The sequence below is a fragment of the Plecotus auritus genome, assembly GCF_963455305.1.
Source record: "Plecotus auritus genome assembly, chromosome: 7".
Lineage (NCBI taxonomy): Eukaryota > Metazoa > Chordata > Mammalia > Chiroptera > Vespertilionidae > Plecotus > Plecotus auritus.
The window spans coordinates 23,917,333-23,940,228 of NC_137774.1; the positions used below are offsets into that span (position 1 = coordinate 23,917,333).

The 22,896-nt window shown below is 36.9% G+C and overlaps 1 protein-coding gene across 15 annotated transcripts in view; it reads left to right on the top strand.

Moving 5' to 3' along the window:
- Positions 1-21,782, top strand: part of GGNBP2 (gametogenetin binding protein 2) — a 30,206-nt gene extending 8,424 nt beyond the window's left edge. For 4 of the 15 annotated variants that reach the window (XM_080680983.1, XM_080680985.1, XM_080680986.1 and 1 more), the window contains 12 exons: positions 2,111-2,191; positions 3,662-3,915; positions 6,252-6,350; positions 10,689-10,802; positions 12,955-13,158; positions 14,226-14,400; positions 15,489-15,683; positions 18,329-18,476; positions 18,821-18,946; positions 19,029-19,177; positions 19,818-20,066; positions 21,143-21,782. In XM_080680983.1, coding sequence (XP_080537109.1) covers positions 2,111-2,191; positions 3,662-3,915; positions 6,252-6,350; positions 10,689-10,802; positions 12,955-13,158; positions 14,226-14,400; positions 15,489-15,683; positions 18,329-18,476; positions 18,821-18,946; positions 19,029-19,177; positions 19,818-20,066; positions 21,143-21,346 — 1,998 coding nt within the window. In that variant the 3' untranslated portion in view covers positions 21,347-21,782. Of the gene's footprint in view, positions 1-2,110; positions 2,192-3,661; positions 3,916-6,251; positions 6,351-10,469; positions 10,596-10,688; positions 10,803-12,954; positions 13,165-14,225; positions 14,401-15,488; positions 15,684-18,328; positions 18,477-18,820; positions 18,947-19,028; positions 19,178-19,817; positions 20,067-21,142 lie in introns of all 15 variants that reach the window. The other 11 variants (XM_080680981.1, XM_080680974.1, XM_080680982.1 and 8 more) reach the window with 5 other exon arrangements.
- Positions 21,783-22,896: the final 1,114 nt, after the last annotated feature.

A 22,896-nucleotide genomic window follows, 5' to 3' on the forward strand; every position in this document is an offset into this window, starting at 1 on the left:
GTGGGCATGGCTTGTGGGTGTACTGGAGGTATGGTCAATTTGCATATTACTCTTTTATTAGATAGGATAGTACTCCATTGTGTAGATGTACCACAGTTTTTTAATTCACTCATCTGCTGATGGGCACTTAGGTTGTTTCCAAATCTTAGCTGTTGTAAATTGTACAGCTATGAACATGGGGGTGCATATATCCTTTCTGATTGGTGTTTCTGGTTTCTTGGAATATAGCCCTAGGATATTTTTCCATTGAATTTTAGAAAGAGTGGAAGGGAGAGGGAGAGACAGAGAAACATCGATGTGAGAGAGACACACCGATTGGTTGCCTCATGCACACAACCCGAGCAGGGCTGGGGAACCTGCAACCGAGGTACATGCCCTTGACTGGAATTGAACCCAGGACCTTTAGTCCACGGGCCGACGCTCTACCCATTGAACCTAACTGGCTAGGGCTGTAGATAATTTTTAAAAAATATTTTTGTATGGTAGCAATTAATATGTGGTGAAATGGTATACATTTGTATCAAGCAAAGAGAAAATGCAAATCAAGGTGTTAGTTGCTTAAATAGTAGATTTGGAGTGATTGGCAGTGTTTGGTTAAGTGGCTTTAAAAGTTTATCTTATACTTTTTTTGTGACTTGACAGTTAAATTTATTTGTGTTTTGCCCAACTAGTGTGGTTCAGTGGTTCTGCATTGACCTTTGAACCAGGAGGTCATGGTTTGATTCACAGTCAGGGCACATACCCGGGTTGCAGGCTTGATCCCCAGTCGGGGCGTTCAGAAGGCAGCTGATCAATGATTCTCTCTCATCATTGATATTTCACTCACTCTCCTATCCCTTCCTCTCTGAGATCAACAAAAATATATTTAAAAAGAAAAAAAGGTCTTACATACTGTTTACACTTGTCTTAGTTGTTCAGTTCTTAGTTTATTGTTAGAACAAGCATCTTTTAAGGCTCTCATTTCTAATATGGGGGGGAAAGAATGGTTACCTCCATTAAAGAAGCAGGTCTTTGTGTTGCTGGTTGAAGGGAGGAATCTTTTTAAGATCACATTCAACTGGGTGGGGTTTTTTAGCGTTTTGTTTCTGCCTCAAATGGGTCTCTTTTAAACCTGACTTCACTCTTCGGGTGTGTAGGAGTTTGTGCCCTTGTCATCTGGAAATAGAAGTTTGTTCTAGCACAGTATGTTTAATACCTTTTACAATGTTTTAATTAAGATATAAATGTGTTACTTTATTTCATTGTCTTGAAGGCAAACTTTTTTCCATATTTTTAACATCTCTGAAATTGGGTTGCTTTCATTTGGTGATATCCTAGTTATAATAGCTCCTAACTACGGTACTTCTTAATATCAGTGCTATTACAGATCATTGAAATGTGTTAATTACTAATTCCCCATTATCTGATATCCTGAAATATTCTTAAACTTTTTTATATTTCTCTTCCTCTGGTAATGAATTTTGATAATTGAATAAATACCTCAGTGTACCCTTTTTGTTCATAATTAGAACAAACATTTACTATGTGCCAAGTACTGATTGGAGTCCTCATTCATATGTGATATATGTATCATATATATATGATCATTTCATTATGAGATTTACTGAATTCCATAGTTAAGAGGAATAACTAAAAATGTCAAGGTATTTAATTAAAATGTAAGGTTAAATGCTATCATAGGCCACCGCAACAAACACTTTAAGATATAATTTAATCCTCACAATTCACTAGGTGAAAGATATTAAAATTTATTATGTAATCTCATTTTACAAACGAGGAAACTGAAAATCAGACAGGTTAAGTAACTTGCCCAGAGTTATGACATAGATTGTAAGCAACAGAACTGGGGTTTGAAATCATATCCGCCTGACTTCAGTGTTTTTGTGCCTAATGGCTATAACTCTTTCTGGCTTTAGAAACTTGTATAACTTGGATTTTTAAAAACAAACAAACAAAAAACACCTTTTTTTTGGCAGAGGGCAGGATGGAAGGTGGGAGAATCTGGCTTGTGGGGGGGAGGGGTGTCTTTCTGTCCTAAGAGTTTGTAAAATAGTCTGTAAAGTGTTCAAAGAAGAGATAATAATTGATTTTTATTCTTTTGCATATTAAGATGGTGATGGAATTTCCTGACAATGTTTTAAATCTTGATGGCCATCAAAATAATGGTACACAGCTAAAGCAGTTCATTCAGGTAATAGTTTTAAAACCCAATCTTTTAAAGTGTGTGTGTGTGTGTGTGTGTGTGTGTGTGTGTGTGTGTGTGTGTGTTTTAAAGAGTCATTGAAAATTTTAGCCATAAGTATTAATTTTGTTTTACCTAGGGCTCTCTAGGTCTTAAGATTACATTGAAGTTGCTTTCTTTTATTATTGCTACTGTGAATTATGTACTTTTCATGTGAAAGAGATTAGATTTTGGTGTGTTAACATTTTACATGTCTATAAGGCTTTAATTTCACCATGTCATTTTTCCTGGTTTTTAAAGATAAGGTATACAACTTTTCATTGAGAATTTGTTGATTTTCTTTTATAGTAATTTTTATTCAAGTAAAAAAAGTTAATCCTGTGTTGTGAGCTTTTTGATTATTTAATTCTTATGCAGTATCATACTTTATAATACACTATATATAATTAAGATAATGGAGGATAAATTGTTACTTTATTTCAGAATTCTGTTTCTACTTTTGGAGTAAACTTTGAATGAATGGTTAATAGTAAATGTGAGAAAAATTCATTTTAGGTATAAACTTTTTCATCTGGTTTTAATAAAGCTGGAAGCATTACTTATAGTGTAACTATAACTCCATCCAGGTAGAAGTTATTTACTAGAATTTTGCCCGTTTCTCTACAGCTGTGGTTCTCAGTCATTTTTCAACCTTGTCATAGCCGACAGATAACATTCATATGCACCAGCCTATTAGTTACTCATTGCAGGCTCCTACATAGGTACGATAGGCATTGTTCTCGCCCACTAATCCATAACACACCTGTCCATACCTCCAGGTTAAGAATTGCTGTTCTACATGATCACCATCCTAACTTGACTCCTATAGCTAAACATAGTGTGTTTTTAAAAGTTGAGAAGACATTGTAAAGCTGTATTGTCTTACTTTTTTTTTTCTTTTTTTCAATTTAAAGCAAGAGTACTAAACTTAATACTTGAATAAACACTAAATTTCCAAATGCAGGGCTTCTTTTTGCTATGCTGGGGCACATCCTAAGCAGAGCTTTTTATAACCTAGTTTCTAGAAAGGGGAGTTTATGCAGCAAACTCAGTATCGTATGGACAAGGCTGACCACCTTGCCTTTTTAAAAAAATATGCTTTTATTGATTTTAGGAAGAAGGAGAGAGGGACAGAAAGCATCCGTGATGAGGGAGAATTATTGATCGGCTGCATCCTGCATGTACCCTACTGGGGATTGAGCCCAAAACCTAGACATGTGCCCTGACCCGAAATTAAACCGCGACCTCCTAATTCATGGGTGGATGCTTAACCATTGAGCCAAACTGGCCAGGCTACTTTGCTTTTTTTGACTCAGCTGCAGATAGAGATGGCAAGCCTTGCCCAAGTTGTACTTAATGCACAAGGATAGGAACCAGAAGTAATAGTGAAAGAGTAATTTTATGTGTTTCTTAAGGATTCTTCATTTTTCTTTCTCTCAGCGACATAGTATGCTTAAACAACAAGATCTAAGCATTGCCATGGTGGTGACATCACGTGAAGTCTTGAGTGCACTTTCTCAGCTTGTCCCATGTGTTGGTTGTCGTCGCAGTGTGGAGCGCCTCTTTTCCCAGCTTGTAGAGTCTGGAAATCCTGCCCTTGAACCCCTGACAATAGGGCCCAAGGGAGTCTTATCTGTAACTCGAAGCTGTATGACTGATGCAAAGAAACTTTATACATTATTTTATGTACATGGGTAAGTATAATCAATTAGGAAAAAATGGGTTTGTTAAATTTTTTAACTTGGTGACAGTGGTAGCTTTTATTCTAAATTTGGTTGGAACAAAGCTTGATTCCAAATCAGTAATTTTATTGAGTAACTTATGTGCCAATGACAATAAAATTTCTGTTTTCATGTGGGCATAGGCAGGCCATAAACAAATACATAATTTGTCACATATGATATTGCAGAGAAAAATCAGTAAGGAAGATAGAGAATGAGTGAGTAGAATTAATACGGAGGATGGTTAGGGAAGGCCTCTTATAAAATAACATTGAATATAGACTTGAATGAGGTGAGTGAACCATGTAGATATCCGGGGGAAGAGAAGGAGCTGCAAGTGTAAAGGTTCAGAAGTTGGAGGTTTCTTGACATGTTTGAAGAACAGCAAGGAAGCCATTGAACAGCTGGAGCCAGATGAATGAAGGGAATAGTAATAAAAGATGAGGTCAGAGGAGTAATAAAGGCCCAATTATGTAGTGCATCTTGAGGCCTTTTTTACTCTGAGTGAGATGGGAAGATTTGGGAGGGTTTTGATTTGAAGTTTGCGTTACTTTGACTTCTGTGTTGAGAATAAATGGAAAGATGGAGAAAAGGCAGAGAAACGGGCTGTTTAATAATCCATGTGAGAGATAACAGGTAATGGTTGAATCCTGGTTGTATTTTTGAGGAATAAGCCAATATGATTTTTAGATAGATTGGATGTGGAGGAAGGTATCAGGGATGATTCTCAGAACAAATAGTTTCCATTTTCTGATTTTCTGAGATGGATAAGAGTGGAAGGAGCAATTTTGCAGAGCTCACTTTTGGACATGTTAAATTTGATGAAAGTTTTACATGATAAGGGAGCCTTCATAAGGAAATAAGGTCCCAAAGAAGTGGTTAGGCATGAGCATTAAAAAAAATTATTGATTTGAGAGAGAGAAAGAAACGTTGATTTGTTGTTCCACTTATTTGTGCATTTGTTGGTTGATTCTGGTATGTGCCCTGACTGGGATTGAACCCACAACGTTGGCATATCAGGACGATGCTCTAACCGAAGCTACGTGGCCAGGGCTGGCTATGTTAAGTTTGAGATACCAACTTGGCATCCAAGTTGAGTTCAGAGAGCTCTGACTGAGAGATGTAAATTTGTGTAACCAGCATATATATATATACACATATATATACACACACACACACATACATGCATATATGTGTATATATGTTTAAAATACAACTATAATATATAAATATATATAGTATATAAATATATAGTATATAAATATATGGTATATTAGACACAGACACATACATGTAAAATTTAAGACAATGCTATGAGATTTGATCATCGAAGAGTGTACAAATAGGAAAAGAGAAGAGGTCTGAAGACCAAACCCTGGGGCTTTCTTATTTAGAGGTGGTGGTAGAGACTTTGGATTTTTATTCTGTCTGAGAAAAGAAGCTTTGGATGGTTTTTGAACAGAGAATAACATAATGTGATTGTTGTTTTGAAAAAATCATTCCAGCTGTTAAGTGTGAAGCCTTGGAATGTAAAGGCAAAAAGACCATTTGGGAGGCCAGCTGTTGCCATTGTCTAAGCTAGAGAAGAGAAGTTGGGCCAGGATGGTGGTGGTGATGGAGGTGATGAGAAGTGATTTGATTCTGGATATAAAGTTAGAGTTTACAGGCTTTCTTGATTAGTTGGATGTAAGGTGTGGATGTTAGCTATAGATATTCTGTATTTGCATAAAATTTCTGTTGATGGCTTCTCATCAAGGATAGTTAGTATATATTTAGATAATGTTTGGACAAGGGAAGGTGACTGAGAGGTAGCAATCAAATAAAATGTTTCAGGTACACTGCTAAAGTACAGATGCAGGGGATGAATGAGACAGATGCAATCTGGGAGAAAGAGTATGTTGAATAGAGCAGGTATCTTAACATTTTGACAGAATGGAATGGGAAGGCTAGTGTACAGACTCTTTTTGATTAGAATTAGTTTGATAAGAAATTTTCTAAGTGATGTGTCTATAATACTTTAAATATAGTAAAAGGTGGTAAATAGATATTTGGAAATTTTAAAGAAAAATAAATATATTTAAACAATTTTTCATTTTATTTTAGAAAGAGAGAAGGGGGAGAGAGAGAGGAACATTGATTTGTTGTTTCACTTACTTATGCATTTATTGGTTGATTTTTGTATGTGCCCTGAGTAGGGATCAAACCCATAACCTTGGAGTATTGGGACGATGCTCTAACTAACTGAGCTACCCGGCCAGGGCAAGAAAAATAAATATTAATCAAACCTTTAATGGTTTATTTTTAATTAGGTCCAAACTAAATGACATGATAGATGCTATTCCAAAAAGTAAAAAGAACAAGAGATGTCAGTTGCACTCCTTAGATACGCACAAACCAAAACCTTTGGGGTAAGTAGAATTGAATATCAAGATACTTTGTCATTGTTAAGATTATAAATGTTGATTACGTTTAATAAAAAGAAAACACTGAGTTTTATTTCTTTAATTGGTTATACATAACAAAAGTCAAAATATGTCTTCTATTTATGTAGGCCTTTTGATACTATACAGGTTCTCAATATAGATTTGATTTTTTAAAAAAGTTTGCTTATGTAAATGTTTCAGAGGAAAGAGGTGGAGATGTATGTGGAAATTTATGTAGCCAATATTAAGTTTTTCCAAGTAGTGTTATCATTCTTTGATTTATTTAATATTCATAATATATAAATTGTTTTTCTTATCTTTCTTATCCAAATAATTTATAAGGATTAAAAAAAAAGGCTTGAATCAGTTATAACAATATTTATGTAACTAATTTGCAGTTTTCTTCTTGGTTAGGTGATATAATGCCCAAGGCTGCTTCTGCCTTCATCTCCTAACACAATATCACAGTTGCCCCCTACAGAGTTGCTTGGGGTTGTAGGTGGTAAGGAGAAGCCATGGATTTTGAAGAGAGTTTGTAAGATGTAACTTTAGTTTTTGAAAGAATTGGATAATGTAAAAACTATACTTCTGAATTTAAAAAATTAGCTTTGAATATTTCCTCAGTAGTATTGACATCATTGACATGAAAATGTATAGACATTTTCCTCCCTTAATAAAAAGACTTGGATGACAAAGTCATGTTAATAATCTATTAAGACTTTTTCTATAATCAGAAACAAACATTTTTTTTAAATGTTATGAAAACTGTCAAAACACATAGAAAAATAGACTACAGGGATTCCCTTTCCCCCAAATACCTTTACCCAGATTCAGTAGTAGTTATCAATATTTGCCACATTTGTTTTTCTTATCTACCTTTTTCTTTGCTGAAGCACTTAAAAACAAGGCAGGTATCATGTTGTTTTACTCCTGCACATTTCCACATGTATCTCTAAATATAAGGATATTTTCTTTCATAATGATAGTGCCATTATAACAGCTAACAAAATGAACTGTAATAATCCAATACCCAGTTTAAAGTCAGATTTTTTACATCTGTCTCAAAAAGTGTCTTTTTACTTTGATTTGCTAGCATCAGATTCCAAACAAAAATCACACATTACATGTCTAAATGTGAGAGTACTGTGAATCCAGTAAATAATGTAAAGTGGTTATTGGTTATCTAAGGATAACTGTTATTTCACATACCTGATTTAACAATATCTTAGAGAATTCCTGACTTTGTGAATGCAGAATTCAGTCTGATTTTCTCATTAGACAGTAACCTTTACTGACCTTTTGGCTAAAGCTACAGAATAGAATTATATAATAAAAAGCCCACCTTCTGTTTTGTTGTGCATATTCATTAAGGTACTAAAAAGCAACAGGTACCCCAACATCTTTTATATCTGTGTTCATTGCCACCTTCCTTCAAACACCAGTTCTTCCACTTTTGCTCTGGATTCCATCTCTCTTGTTTTCAATGACTTTGTATTATTAGTTACCTACTTTTATTAAGTTGACATATAGCTCTGTTTTTCTATCCTTTAGCTTAAGACAAAACAAACTTCCACAGAGTTTCTATCCCCCTTCACCTACAGCCCCACCACATGGAATGCCAAGTGTTTTAGAAGGTTGTTTGCTGAGTTATGAAATAGTATGAATGGAGTTAGTTGATCTTAAGCAGTGTCTCCTAAGATAGCTTCAATTATTCCTACATGACATATGGAAAGCAGACCAGGGAGTACAGTCTGCTTAGCCAAGACTCCCTCTCTTCCACTTTGGATGGTTACTGCCATTGTATACTACTAGAGGCCCGGTGCACGAAATTCATGCATGGGTTGGTCCCTAGGCCTGACCAGCGACCAGGGCCAATTGGGGCCAGGCCGGAGAGGAGGTGACGGTTGCCAGGCGGGTGTGGAAGGAACTGACACCCGGACACTGCCATTGTTGTCTCTGTGCGATTCCCTGCCTCCTCTCCCCCCTCTTCCCTTACTGCCACGGCTGGGTGGCAGGCTGATTGGACAGAGCACAGGCGGTTTGCCGCCAGCCCCAAGGAGGGAGCTGGCCCTTGGCACCCCTGGGAAAGGGACCACTTCCCCCGCCACCCACCCCCAGTTCCCCATCCCAGCCCGGGGGCCGACCCCCCGATCGGGGCCTGATTGCTGTGGGGAGGGACTGTGGGAGGTTGGTCAGCAGGGGGAGGTTGGCTGTGGGAGCACACTGACCACCAGGGGGCAGCTCCTGTGTTGAGCGTCTGCCCCCTGGTGGTCAGTGCATGTCATAGCGACTGGTCATTCCAGCAGTTCCTGTCGCTAAGGCTTTTATATATATAGATGATTCTCCATTTATATATTTCCACTGTTCCCCTCTTTTCTGTTTAGACTTTATCCAGGGAAAGTATAATCCACTCTATTAGGTTTCAGCCTAACCAATTGCAACAATCCAGTTTAGTCTTCCTGAGAGTTTTCTCATAACCATGCAAGTAAACCCAAGTTTTTTTTTGTCTGGGAGTAAGTTTGAGATTTGAAAGAAAAGGTCTAGGCCAGAGTTATAGGCCTACGGCTGATGATCAGAGGTTACCTTAGAGAATGAGATAAAATCACCAAGAGGAAGAGTAGACTGAGAGAAAAGAATGCTGAGGATTCAATATAGTAGTAGAAAAGAAGTCAGTAAGGAAACTTGAGAAAGGATGGCCAGAGAGGTAAGCTGACGACATTGGTGATCTTGATGAGCAGCTCTGTGATTGAGGGCAAGCAGAATCCAGATTGGAATGGGTAGAAAAGTGATTGCATTATAAGGTTGTAATGGATTAAGCTGTGAATGGAAAGTATGGGAGTAGAATAAGGAAGTGGAAAAACTTTTTCAAAAAGTTTCATCTTGCAAGGAAGGATTGATATAAAAACATTTGGTCTAGAGAGATTATGGATAAAATCTTTATTTGAGCTGTAGAATCCTTTTAAAAAGTTTTTTTAAGAATAATGCTTTTATATCTCTGTAGAATAGTCATTCTGCAGCACTGATTTCATGAACGTTTTGCTCAATTATGAGAACTTGAGTTTAAGAGTTATTTAGCTTTAGGAGATTATGGATCACTCAAGCATAATTAGAAAAAGGAAATATGGGAGTTGAGAGAAGAAGGATGTCATATGGGCGGCAGAGCAGGAGTTGAGGTTATGTTTAAAAAATAAGGAGCACTGAACCTTGACCTCTAAGCCCTTATGAGAGGGAATAGGGAAATGAATTATATATATGGCCTTACATGGCGGACAGGTGGTTGAAAAATACCTACTTAACTATGTAGAGTAGGTTAAGTAAAGATTCTGAGTTTTTTTTCATCTCAAGCACCCAAAGAAAGGACTGTAGTGAGACCTGCAGAAGAACAGGGAGCCAGTTATTCAGAATTTAAGACTATTATTGAATGGAATATACATGTACATTTCTTTAGGACTGCACAGTGCAGTTAAGCAAAATGCATGACAGCACCACATTGAAACCCGTGGAGGAGAGTCTTAAGTTTTAAAAAAATTATTTGTATAGTACTTATTAGTAATTTAGGCTGTGTAAAGTATCTTAGTATGTGATTTTTATTTTAGTAACTATAAGAATTTATTTACTATAATTAGATTAATCTGTGACTTTCCCAGCTTAAATGTGAAGGTAGATAAACATTTTGTTGCATGGACTAGCTACAAAATTACATTGAGTAGATCAAAACTTGTTATAATTTTCAATTTGTGGAATACTGATCTATGTTTATAGGTGAAAATAAAAATTTTTTCAGCCCTTTTCACTTTAAAACATTCCAAGTACATTTACTCAGAAAATGCTTAGTATATTAACCAGTTGCTACCTTGATAAGTATAAATGTTAAATTGTATCAGGTAAACTTAATAGTTGAGCAGGAGTTTTTATATAAAGATATAAGCACATGTTTAAATAACATTTTAATATGGTTAAAAGGAATATACAATTATATACAAATTTTCAAACTCATTTAATATTTTAATATATTAAAAATTTCATGATTTTAATATAGACTATAGAAATTATTCCTTCAGATAATCTCAGTGTCACTAAGCTTTGTACTATACTGTACTACAGTGAAGGGAGCAGTAGCAGTGTCAGTTCAGAGAAGTTAAGTACAGATAAGAGAAGTAGTGAAGACCACAGGAAGGACAGCAAGTGTAGGATCATTTTGCATTATGGACCTTTCCAGGGAACAGCCAGGTAAAATCAAGCAATACTTTACTCTGCTTTTTTTTTTTTTTTTTTACTCTTATATTATTTCTCCTTCTTACTAATATATTTTTCTGTCTGCAGAGGTTGTTGGATGGACGTATGGGAACTAATGTCCCAAGAATGCAGAGATGAAGTAGTTTTAATTGACTCTAGTTGTCTTTTAGAAACACTAGAAACATATCTTCGAAAACACAGGTAAGTGTCAAGGTCATCACCGTATAGTTGGAAGGTGCCTTAGCTATCTGTTATCTCGAGTAACCTGTCATTGACCTCCATATAATAGTACTCCAGGCTTTCCATTAATACCTGGCCCCAGGCAGAGCTTAACGTTAAGGTAGACAATTCCTTTATGGTATGAATCTGTGTTAGCTTTCGTGTTTAGCCGCCATCTCTTTTTTTGGGGGGTAATTTTTATCTTAGTTCCATGTCAGCCTTTCAAGAAACAAAATGATTGAATTGAGTAAAGTGTACTTAATTTAGAAACTCTACTCTTTCTTTTTATGACAGAAGCATTTCATGATATCATTTTCAAAATTAAAGTTAAATTAGCAGGTTTCATTTAGTAATATTTTGAACTTTTTTCTATATTTTCTTCTATATAGTAATATTTCTTCTATAAATTTTTTGTCAAAACAAAAATAGAGTTGGAATTTCTGTGCTTTATGTACTATAAAAGTACAGATTTTTTAGAATGCTACTTAAGTGTCATTAACATTTGGAAATTCGTAGGGAGAGGAGAGTGCAGTAGGAAAGGAAACTGGTGAGGGAGCTATTTAGAGATGGCGTTCTTGTGGGGAGTTGATGTCATCTATATATGTAAAAAGCCAGGGACCTTAACGCTGTAATGACTGGTTGCTAAGATACCCACTGTGGCCATCGAACCAGCCTGGGGGGTGGGGCTGGCGGCCAACCTCCTGATCAGCCCCTCCCAACCGACCAGCCCCGCCCCCGATGGACCCCCACCATCCTGACTGGCCCTCAGCCCCTCCCCCCAGCCAGCTCTGCCCCCGATTGACCTCCCCTCCCCCCACACCAATCGAGTGAGGCCAGCCGGCCAACCACCCATGGCCCCTCCCCCAGGCCGCTGGCCCCCTATGGGCCCCCTTCATTCAGGGGCGGAGCCTGCCAGCCCACCACCCACAACCCCTCCCCACGGCCAGCCCCACCCCTGATCAGCCTCCACCACCCTGATCCGGCCTGTAGCCCCTTCCCCCAGCCCAATCAGGGTGTGGTGGCGGACCAGCCTCCTGCCATCTCCTCCCGATGGTTAGGCCCCGATCTGCCAATGATAGAATTCATGCACTGGGCCTCTAGTATCTAATAAATTATCACCTCTTCTAGTGTCTGATACTTTTCTCTCCTTTGTTTTCTTCTAGGAGTTTTATAGTTTCAGGTTTTAATGTTTATGTCTTTAACCCATTTCTGAGTTAATTTTTTAGTTTTACTTGTCAACATTATTACCTCTGTTTACCAAGTGGGCTTAGAGCTTCTATTTTAACCTGTATTCATTTCAGGAAACACATTTATTTACTATTGGGCCAGAAAGATGTGTGTATCAAACTAATGCATGGCAGCATAAGGGTAAATACTATAGTAAGAAGTGTAAATCAAATCAGAGGAACACAGAGGAAGTTTGAATTCTAGTTACAGGAATTGCATAAGGCTTCTTTTTACACATACACACACATATATTTGATGATTTTTAAAGAGGAAGGGAGATCGAGAGAGAGAAAAATTGATAGTGGAATGTTGCACGCTCCCCACCGGAATCAAGCCCGTAACCTAGGCATATGCCCTGACCTGTAATCAAACCAGCAACCTTTTGGTGCATGGGACGACTCTCAACCAAGTGAGCCACACTGACCAGGGCACAAAAGGCTTCTTTAAGGATGGACTTGATTTAGGCAAATGGAGCTCTAGCTATACCTCATGTAATATCTAAACTTGTATTTACCTTACATGTATGTGTTGTCCATTGTATAAGGAGGCTTTTTAAAAAACGCTGTGCAGCCCTTGCCTGTTTTGCTGAGTGAGCATCAGCCTGAGGACTGAAGGATCACAGGTTCAATTCCAGTCAAGAGCATGTACCTTGGTTGCAGGCTCAATCTCTGGCCCTGATTGAGGTGCCAACCAATTGATGAGTATCTTTCACATCGATGTTTCTCTCTCTTTGTCTCTCCCCCTCCCTTCCACTCTAAAAATCAATGGGGGAAAAAATTCTCAGGTGAGGATTAATTTTTAAAGAAATACTGTTAGGGCTGTGTCATCGTCTAGTACACTGTTATATCCCTCATGAAATAATTACACAGCCAGTTCTTAATTTTGAGGGTTTTTTTCTCTTCAACAGGTTTTGCACTGATTGCAAAAATAAAGTCCTCCGAGCATACAATATCCTTATTGGTGAACTTGATTGCAGCAAAGAGAAGGGCTACTGTGCTGCACTTTATGAAGGTTTGCGGTGCTGTCCACATGAACGACACATTCATGTTTGCTGTGAAACGGACTTCATTGCACATCTTTTGGGTCGTGCTGAACCAGAGTTCGCAGGAGGGTATGAGTATGTAATTTGCTAGAATGGGCTATCTAGCGCTTTGCTTCATTTATTACTGAAAGTTTATTTTCATCACCTTTTGCATCAGTACATATAATATATATAAATTAAAGTGTGCTGTAAAATTTTGCTTTCTTTAAAATATGCATTTCTTAATTGACTAAGTAAAAATAGGGAGAACATGTCCTGTGGTGTTTGGTTCAGTCCTCTGCTCCTTGTTGCTTGAAGTAGGCAGACTTTTTTTTGGCTTTCATTATTATAGATGATCATTTTCATTTGAAAATGATTAGAAGGGATAGTTTTCCTCCTTCATCCATGCATTTTCATATTTAAATGTTGTTTATAATGATGGTATCTGCATAGGAAGTCAGGCCTTTGCAGCAGGGGGTTATGAAGTACTTTATTAATGTAATTCATGAACTGTGTATATTACTATTAAGTTACATAGGAACCTCAAATTTTATCTGTGGCTTTGTTGTGAAAATAATACCAGAAAAAGTTGTTTATAGAAAAAATGGAACCCATTTCCCTTTGTGTTTTGTGCAGCAACTTTCATTTGAGTGCCTATGTTCTGTTAGGCATTTAGAATACAAATACTCTTTTATCACTGAAGTTCTGTGAACACTTCTGAAGACTGGCCTAAAAGGGCTTTAGCCCATGATTGAGTCACTTTGGCATTGCCTTTCTCCATTCACCCTCAAAAAAGAAACAAAACCCAAATAGACACTGGCTGTAATTGGAAGGTTAGAGGAACTGTCATGCCTACCATGAGCTGGACACTTGTATGTGACTTCTCTTTGCCCCAAAACCATCTATTTAGGGCCAGTTCCTGAATTACCTTATTTTTAGCAATATCAGGACTGAGCTCTACCTGCATGTATATTTCTCATTTTTTATATACATGTGTGCTTGTGTGTTTATGCATTAATTGAATTTGAATGTATAACTGTCTTGTTATTAGGTTAATAGGTAGGAAGATTGTGTTTAAAATCTGAACTTGCAGGTGTGTTATTCACCTTTTACTGTTCCAATTAAAGGAGTTATGTATAATTTGTTCTCCTTTATAGGCGAAGAGAAAGGCATGCTAAGACAATAGATATAGCTCAAGAAGAAGTTCTGACTTGCTTGGGAATTCATCTTTATGAAAGACTGCATCGGATCTGGCAAAAACTACGAGCAGAAGAGCAGACGTGGCAGATGCTTTTCTATCTTGGTGTTGATGCTCTACGTAAAAGTTTTGAGGTAAGAACAATGGGCTGCTTCAGTGTCCAAGATTGCTTAATCAAGTATTGGACTGACTCTTACTGTAAGCCACCAGGCTCACCTTGCCTCAGAGGGCTGCAATCCATTGATACAGTGTCGTCTTTTGGGGGGTTAGGGAAGAAGTTTCCTGGGGAAGTGGAATTTAGAAGAAGTTTGTGGGTTTTTTCTTTGTTTTGTCTGCCTTGGCTTTGTAGACTTTCTCAGAGTAGAAAATTGAAGTTGGTTATTATTTAACAAGATGCTGTCATGAAGCATAACTAATGAAAAGTTAAAAGCAGCTCAAAAATAAGCAACAAATTTAGAAACCTTTAATGAGTCCCAGTATGCTTGCTGATGTCCAATAATATGAAGTAAATGCTGTCAAAATGCCATGATGTAAGAACTACTTCTTAGAAGTACACTAGAAGCTCTTTACAATGTTGGTATTGGGTTCAGTGCTTGTGTTTTTTTCAGTTAAACACTATAGAACATAAATTTTGGCTAGTGAATATTTTCTTATAGTGTAGGACATGGTTATAATCCTTTATTTGGTTCACCAATCCCTTCTGAAAATGGTATGAAAGCTACAAACCCTTTTTTCAGAAGCCTATCATGCATGACCTTTAAGCACTGTTCCTGGCAGTCTGAGGAGATTTGTACTAGTTCTTGCTGAACAGATTCTTACCCTTTTTCTCGTATGTTCGTGTCTTCAATAACTAGATCATTTAATGGGGTTAAATAGTCTTCTCATTATGTGACGAAATGAATGCTTGCTTTGCTGTGTTAAAATTCTGAAATTAGGGGGAAAAATTCTGAAATTAGAAATTAGAATATGCTGGTGTGTATAAGTCTGCCTTTTCCATAGGGATTAGTTGTATATTCACTTCCTGTGTAGATTTTAAGACTGTCATCACTTAAGGTATTAATATTTGAAATTCTTTGTGGGGATTATCTGACAGAATTGCAGCATGAAATAATCAGTTTCTGTGGTAGTGATATCATTTAAAGTTAACAAATGAGAATGTTCATGGAAAATAAAGGAAGTTTTGACCACAATTATTCACTTCCAACTTTTGTTTTTGTAATAGATGACTGTGGAAAAAGTACAAGGGATTAGCCGATTGGAACAACTTTGTGAAGAATTTTCAGAGGAGGAACGAGTAAGAGAACTCAAGCAAGAAAAGAAACGCCAAAAACGGAAGAATAGACGAAAAAATAAATGTGTATGTGACATTCCTACTCCCCTCCAAACAGCAGAGGAAAAGGAAGTAAGCCAAGAGAAGGTAGTATTCCTTAATATTGACTCATGAATACATAGTATTGCTTTTTGCTAGATTTCGGCATTTTCACTATCCTTTTTCCAGAATGTGAGCTCCTGCCTTTTTTCCTATTACAATCTGTATAAGCCAAATTGTTTAGTCATGCGTTTGTTTTATAAAGATGGTTATCTTTTTTTTTTAATCCTCGTCCGAGAATATTTTTCCATTGATTTTTAGAGAGAGTGGAAGAGAGAGGGAAAGACAGAGAAAAATATCAGTGTGAGAGAAACACATCAATTGGTTGCCTCCTGCATGAGCCCTGACCAGGACCCGGGCTGGGAGCAGCCTGCAATCAAGGTACATGCCTATGACTGGAATCGAACCTGGGACCCTTTGGTCCCCAGGCTGAGGTTCTATCAACTGAGTCAGACTGGCTAGCTTTTCCCTGACCTTGGTATATTGTTAGATCAAAGTTAACTCCAGGAGGTCATGGTTCGATTCCTAGTCAGGGCATATGCCCGGATTGCAGGCTCAATCCCCATTTTGGGGTGTGTGGACGCAGCTGATCAATGATTCTCTCATCATTGATGTTTCTATGTCTTTCTTCCTCTCTGAAATCAATAAAAATATATTTTAAAAAAAGTTAACCCCAAACATGACCTAGAGCAATTCTCAACTTTTTGGTCTTAGGACCTGTTTGCATTCTTAAAAATTAAGGTGCCCATAATCTTTTGTTTATGTAAATTATATCTGTCAATATTCCTGTATTAGAAATTGAAAAATTTTAAATTATTGGTTCTTTTAAAAATAATTTCACTATGTGTTAACATAAATAACATTTTTTTTTTTTTTTTATCCTCAGCCGAGGATGTATTTATTGATTTTAGAAGGAGAGGAAGGGATGGGAGAGAAACATCTATTGGTTGCCTCCGTATGCTCCCTGACTTAGGATCAAACCCACAACCTAGGTGTGTGTCCTGACTGGGAATTGAACCTGTTACCCTTTGGTGTATAGGTTGACTCTTCAATCAGCTGAGCCACTTGGCCAGGGCTGAATAACATTTTTTGAAATTTAACTATTTTCAAAAGAAAAAGTGAGAAGGGTGGCATTATTTTATATTTTTGCAAATCTCTTACTATTTGGCTTAAAGGAACCAATCAGATGGATTCTCATATCTGCTTCTGCATTCAGTCTGTTTTTCTCTGTTGCTGGTTGAAACATATGAAGAAAGTCTTGCACTTTGAATAGATCTTTTACTCATGCATGATTTTGCAACAGAATGCAAGGTTATTTGAAAGATACCGGTTCAGCCCAGCCAGTGTGGCTCAGTGGTTAAGCTTCAGCTTACGTATCAGGAGGTAATGGTTCCATTCCCACTCTGCACATGCCTGGATTTTGGGCTCCATTCCCAGTAGGGGGCATTCAGGAGGCAGCTGATCAACGATTCTCATCATTGATGTTTCTATCTCTCTCTGAAATCAATAAAAATATATATTTTTAAAAAAGAAAGTAAGATACTGGTTCACTGAGTATCTTCCCAGGTATTGACATTTCATTATGTAATACCAGATAATCAATCACGTTAAAACCACTACTAATCTCATCAGAAAGGTTTTTAAGTATTTGGAAGCTTCAAGCTCATTGTGCTTGCATATGCATGTTTCAGAATTCTGGTTGAGTTTGAAAGTTTGGTGAATTTTATCATTGACAACAAATACTGTTCATTGTTTTCCTTGAAGTGATGGGCTGACTTCATTTTTGTTTGTTTTTTAACTTCATTCATTTTTTTAAATTTTATTTTTTTTAATTTAAGTATTTCAGATAGTAGTACATATGTCTTTTTTTTTTTCCCCATTGACCTCCCCCCGGCCTCCCCTACCCCCCAGTACAGGCCTTTACCTGCCCCCCCACCAGTGTCTTGTATCCATTGGTTATGCTTATATGCATGCGTACAAGTCCTTCGGTTGATCCCTTACAGCCCCCCCCAACCTCCCCTAACTTCATTCATTTTTGAGAAAATGTCTTTTAATATCCAAGGTTTGAGTAACCATAGTTTGTCTTCATTCTTTCTTTCAAGTAAATTGATGATCCAGGAAAAATAACAACTAATTTAGCTTGCAATTGAAACAGTTGCACAAGTACTTTCCTTGAGATAGTGATTGTATTTTGGTGTACAGCAAAAGTGTTTCAAGCGTACTTCCCATTTGTCACACAGGCTCTTAAAAAGACATTTACTGATGGGTTTATATTTAATAAAATTAATATTTTTATTGCTTCAGAGACATTTAGAAGTGAAATATCTGTCTCCTGAGAGGGCTTGACAAGTGAAGAATATAGTGACTAGTAGTACACTTTGGTTGCCACTGCCTTGATTTGTGTTGCTGAAGCCTGGGGGATTTTTCCCACTGTTGCGTTTGTATCATCAGTGTAAGTGTCAACACAGTGAAAGAGCAGATTACATTTTAGTATTATGATGAAAATAGTTTTGACCTAAGGAACCATTAACTCCACTTGCTTTTAGTTGGTTCAATGTCTTGAAGTGAATTATTTTTTTGTGAGAGTAGTTTTTTTATTGTTAACCTCATAAATTATCTAATTAGTTACTGTAAGTATAGCCATTATGGAGGTAAAGCTTTTTAAAACTGTCTCTTAATGCTGATCCTTAAAGGAAACAGACTTCATAGAAAACAGCTGTAAAGCCTGTGGCAGCACTGAAGATGGTAATAGTTGTGTAGAAGTAATTGTTACCAACGAAAATACATCATGTACCTGTCCTAGCAGTGGCAATCTTTTGGGGTCCCCTAAAATAAAGAAAGGTAAATAAATACAGTTTCTTTTTAAAATTAACTCAAGTTTTTCTTTTTAAATGTAAGCTTTTAGAAATGCTGTAACCTAGAATTCAAGAATTGCTTTATACTACCAAGAGTATCCTTTGGTCAGACACTTAATATTTCTTTTTTCTTTATGGTGTTTGATTTGTTAGTATTTGATAAAAACAAAAAATTATAAATCCCTATTCATGTTTTCATTACTTAATTTACTTTCTACTTTTAATAAACCATTAATTTTGAAATTTTTCTATGGTCTTTAGATAGTTTACATTTTGTCTTAACATATTTATTGGTATGTTAATTGTAACTGTCACCTAATTAATTCTCAGGCTTATCTCCACACTGTAATGGTAGTGATTGTGGATATTCATCTAGCATGGAAGGGAGTGAAACAGGTTCCCGGGAGGGTTCAGATGTTGCTTGCACTGAAGGCATTTGTAATCATGACGAACACGGTAGGTTCAGATTAAGCTTCCCAATTATTTCTGCTACATGGCTGATTTAAGCACATAAATAAGAGATTATTGATTTCTGCAGGTGATGACTCCTGTGTTCATCACTGTGAAGACAAAGAGGATGATGGTGATAGTTGTGTTGAATGTTGGGCAAATTCCGAAGAGAACAACACCAAAGGAAAAAATAAAAAGAAGAAAAAGAAAAGCAAGATGTTGAAATGTGATGAACATGTAAGTGTTATAACTTGCAATTCTGGAGCCTTTGCGGTTGATGGGAGAACAACCTCTTTTCCTTGGAGTGGCAAGTGTGCAGCTTAGCTGCTAGGATTTATTATTGCTTTTTTAAGAATGAGTATTTTATGCAGTTCCATTGGTTGCTTATCTTGTGATTTGGGTGTGTATTTGATGTGGTCCAACAATCCATGAGAGTCATAAATCCAGTTCATTCTTTTCATATTACTTTGAAAGTTTGCTTGACCATACTTTTCCCATCTGTAAAATGGAGAAAAAGGTCCCTCTCAGATTAAGTTATCTTCTATAATAATAAAATCGTAATATGCTAATTAGACTGGACAGCCGAACGACCTTCTGGATGACCTTCCGGACGAAGCCGGGGCTGCGAGGGCCGAGCCCCTTGCACAAATTTCATGCATCGGGCCTCTAGTGTGAAGATAAAATGAGATTATATTGATGGGTTAGCATAGTGCCCGGTATGCAGTGTTTAATAAATTTCAGCTGCTGCTTTTATTCAGTATTCTTTTAAAAAATTTAATACACTATCGGGGCTTTTTTATTTTTATTTTTTTCTTTAAAGAATAATTGCTATTAATCACTGCCTTCTTACCTGGGAAATCCTTTGCTATGGTTTCAGATCCAAAAGCTTGGAAGCTGTATTACAGATCCAGGAAATCGAGAGACCTCAGGAAATACCGTGCACACAGTGTTCCACCGTGACAAGACCAAAGATGCACATCCTGAAAGCTGTTGTAGCTCTGAGAAGGGTGGACAGCCACTGCCTTGGTTTGAGCATAGAAAAAATGTACCACAGTTTGCAGAACCAACAGAAATGTCATTTGGTCCTGATTCTGGAAAAGGTGCCAAGAGCTTAGTTGAACTCCTTGTAAGTAAACCATGATGTCTTATTGTGGATAACTGATTGCCCATGGCTAGATGTGGGAGTGGACAGAATTTTTGAGGGTTTAAAGTTGGAAGTGGGGGAAATTAAGAGCATTATTTCATTATTTTTTTGGTGACTTCATTTCTGTTCTTCCATTCATGGTTTATGCAGCTACTCAGAAGTACATTTCCCTGTTCTCCTTTCTCTCAAAGGTAGAAGAGACTAGTTGGGAGATGAGGGTAGAGTTAGCATTATGTCTAGGAATCTGCCTCCTTCAAGAGGAGGGTTATGTAAGCAAATTGCCTTTCTGAGTGGCAATTTATGTAGTAGCCACTCTTCTAGAGCAGAATCTGAACGACAGACCAGATTTTTAGGTTACTTCCTTTCTTTAAATGTCATGTATGATAAAAGCATAACTGAACATGGAAAACCTTTTATAATTGATTCTAGTTCTTGATACTTGAGATGAAGTATACATACCTGATTCCAAGTGATCTAGTGCATAGCTTGTGTGGGGCTTAGAGGAGGGGGAAGGAAGGAGAGGGTGGTGTCTTTTCTATAGTAATTGGGATCTTAATGGAACCAAATCCTCTATAGAATACTAGTTCTTACTTTTTTATAAGGTCATAAAGTTAGATGGTGTTGCTGTGTAACTTAAAAGTTAATAAAGGTTATATTTTACTTAATTTGTAGAGATAAAAGTTTCAGCTTAGGATCAACTGGAGATAAGTCTGGTTATTTACAATTTGGTAACTAGTTGTAACCATCTCTAATTAGTCATTTTTTTAAGGCAGAAAGAAGATATGTTGGTATTACCTAGGTTCATTATAGGCTTCTAGGAAAAATGATAGATCCAGAGTTTCAAACCAAATCAAATTGAGTTGAATTTTGTTCTCATTTAGTATTTTCTAAGACAGAATAACATTATGCTTATTCTGTAAACATTCCAATTAAAAGCTTTATTTTACTGAATGGAAACTAAAAACTAGACTGCTTTAATATTTAGTTGTTCTCCATCAGCATAACCTTTCGCATTCTTTAATTTAAATCATAGTCTTAATTATTCCTTTAATTTGCAGGATGAGTCTGAATGTACTTCAGATGAGGAAATCTTTATCTCACAAGATGAAATACAGTCATTTATGGCTAATAACCAGTCTTTCTACAGCAATAGAGAACAATACCGACAGCATCTGAAGGAGAAATTTAATAAATACTGCCGCTTAAATGATCACAAGAGGCCCATTTGTAGTGGCTGGTTGACAACAGCTGGAGCAAATTAAATAAATAAAATAGCTCTGTCTTTCAATGAAACACTCAAGATGACTACTGCGCCTTCTCTTTCAAAAAACCTCTTAATTTAGTGACTTACAGCAAAATTTTATCTTAAATCAATGTGATTCATTCTTGTTTTGGGAGATGGTGGAGGTAACCTCATTAGTTTGTTCTTTCTTTAGGCTTGTGTCTTTAGTGGCTGCACAGGCCTGCCATATGATTTAAGCCATCTCTTTCATTAAGTGTTTCTCTTCCTGTGAGACTTACTAAAGCAACTTAGTGGCAAAAAGTAATGTTGTACTTATACTTCTGTACAGAAATGACAATGAGCTGAATATATGGTTTTACAAAGTAGACATCCACTTGCGAAATGTTTGGATGTACTGTTAAAAGCGCAATGTGCAAAATTTAAATAAAGAATATTTATTAATACGCACAGTAAAATTTGGTGTACATGTTTCTGCTTAATGTGTGGCACTATTTTAATATTTGCCACTTTTGGGACTTGGTACTTGGCCAGTGTTGATGTTAGAGAGGATGAAGAGCAAATGAGGAAATTGACAGATTGTTGAAGAGAAAATTCTTACTTTAGAATTGATAGCTGAGAAAAGCAGTTTCCAGTCTTTATATATTTACCTTTTAACACTGGCCAGCATCTAACTTTCTCATAAGACTTCATTGCCATTATTGAAAGTTCCCTTATACATAACACAAAGCACCTTAAATTCAGAGGTTCATATTGAACTAGAATAATGAAAACAAAATTTGGCAGAATTTCAAGCATGGATTGCCTGATTAAGTAATTATTCAGTGGATAGAATTGGGTCAGAAGGCTGCACTGAGAGCTAACCACATTGTGGTCTTTGTAAGTGCATGTTCTTATATGGTTTTCAACAATGAAGTTACTATGGCATTTTAGTTTACTGCTTTCACAAGCTGTCTGAATACTGAAGGAGAGATTCCCCTAGGAGTAGCATTTGGCTGCCATTTAAAAAGTTGAGTCAATAGTTCAATAAACATATGCTTAGAGCTTTGTTGTCTGCATGTTGATAATACTTGGTGGGCAGCAGACAGGTGGTGGGACTGTCAATACCTCCGTGCAATGGGGATGGAGTGAATTTTATGGGCTTTCTACTGCTTAATCAGATTTCTAATCAGATTTCAGTGGGCAGCATCAGAAGCCTAATGAGATTTAATTTTTGTAGTTGGTGGCATTTCTTTGATCCACCTCTTGAGCTGTCTTTTCAAATCTTAGTGTTGTATAGGGATTGGGGCAGAGGTAAAATGAGTCATGATTCCTCTCTGACCCTGTTGCTTTTATCCTGGAATCCATAAAGATTGACCAAGGGCCTCCCACAGCCCTTGGCTTTGGTCCCAATCCCTTTACCACCTGTTGCAGTCAAGTTTCCTCTTGAGATCCCTAAAAGCAAGAGCTGGTTTTGTGTTAATCTTTGCCCTTCTGGCCAAATACATGAGTGCTTGTTGAATGAGTAAGCTAGCCACAATCACTGCTTATTCCATTGCTTGCATTAGAGGGATTCCAGTAGTTATATGGATA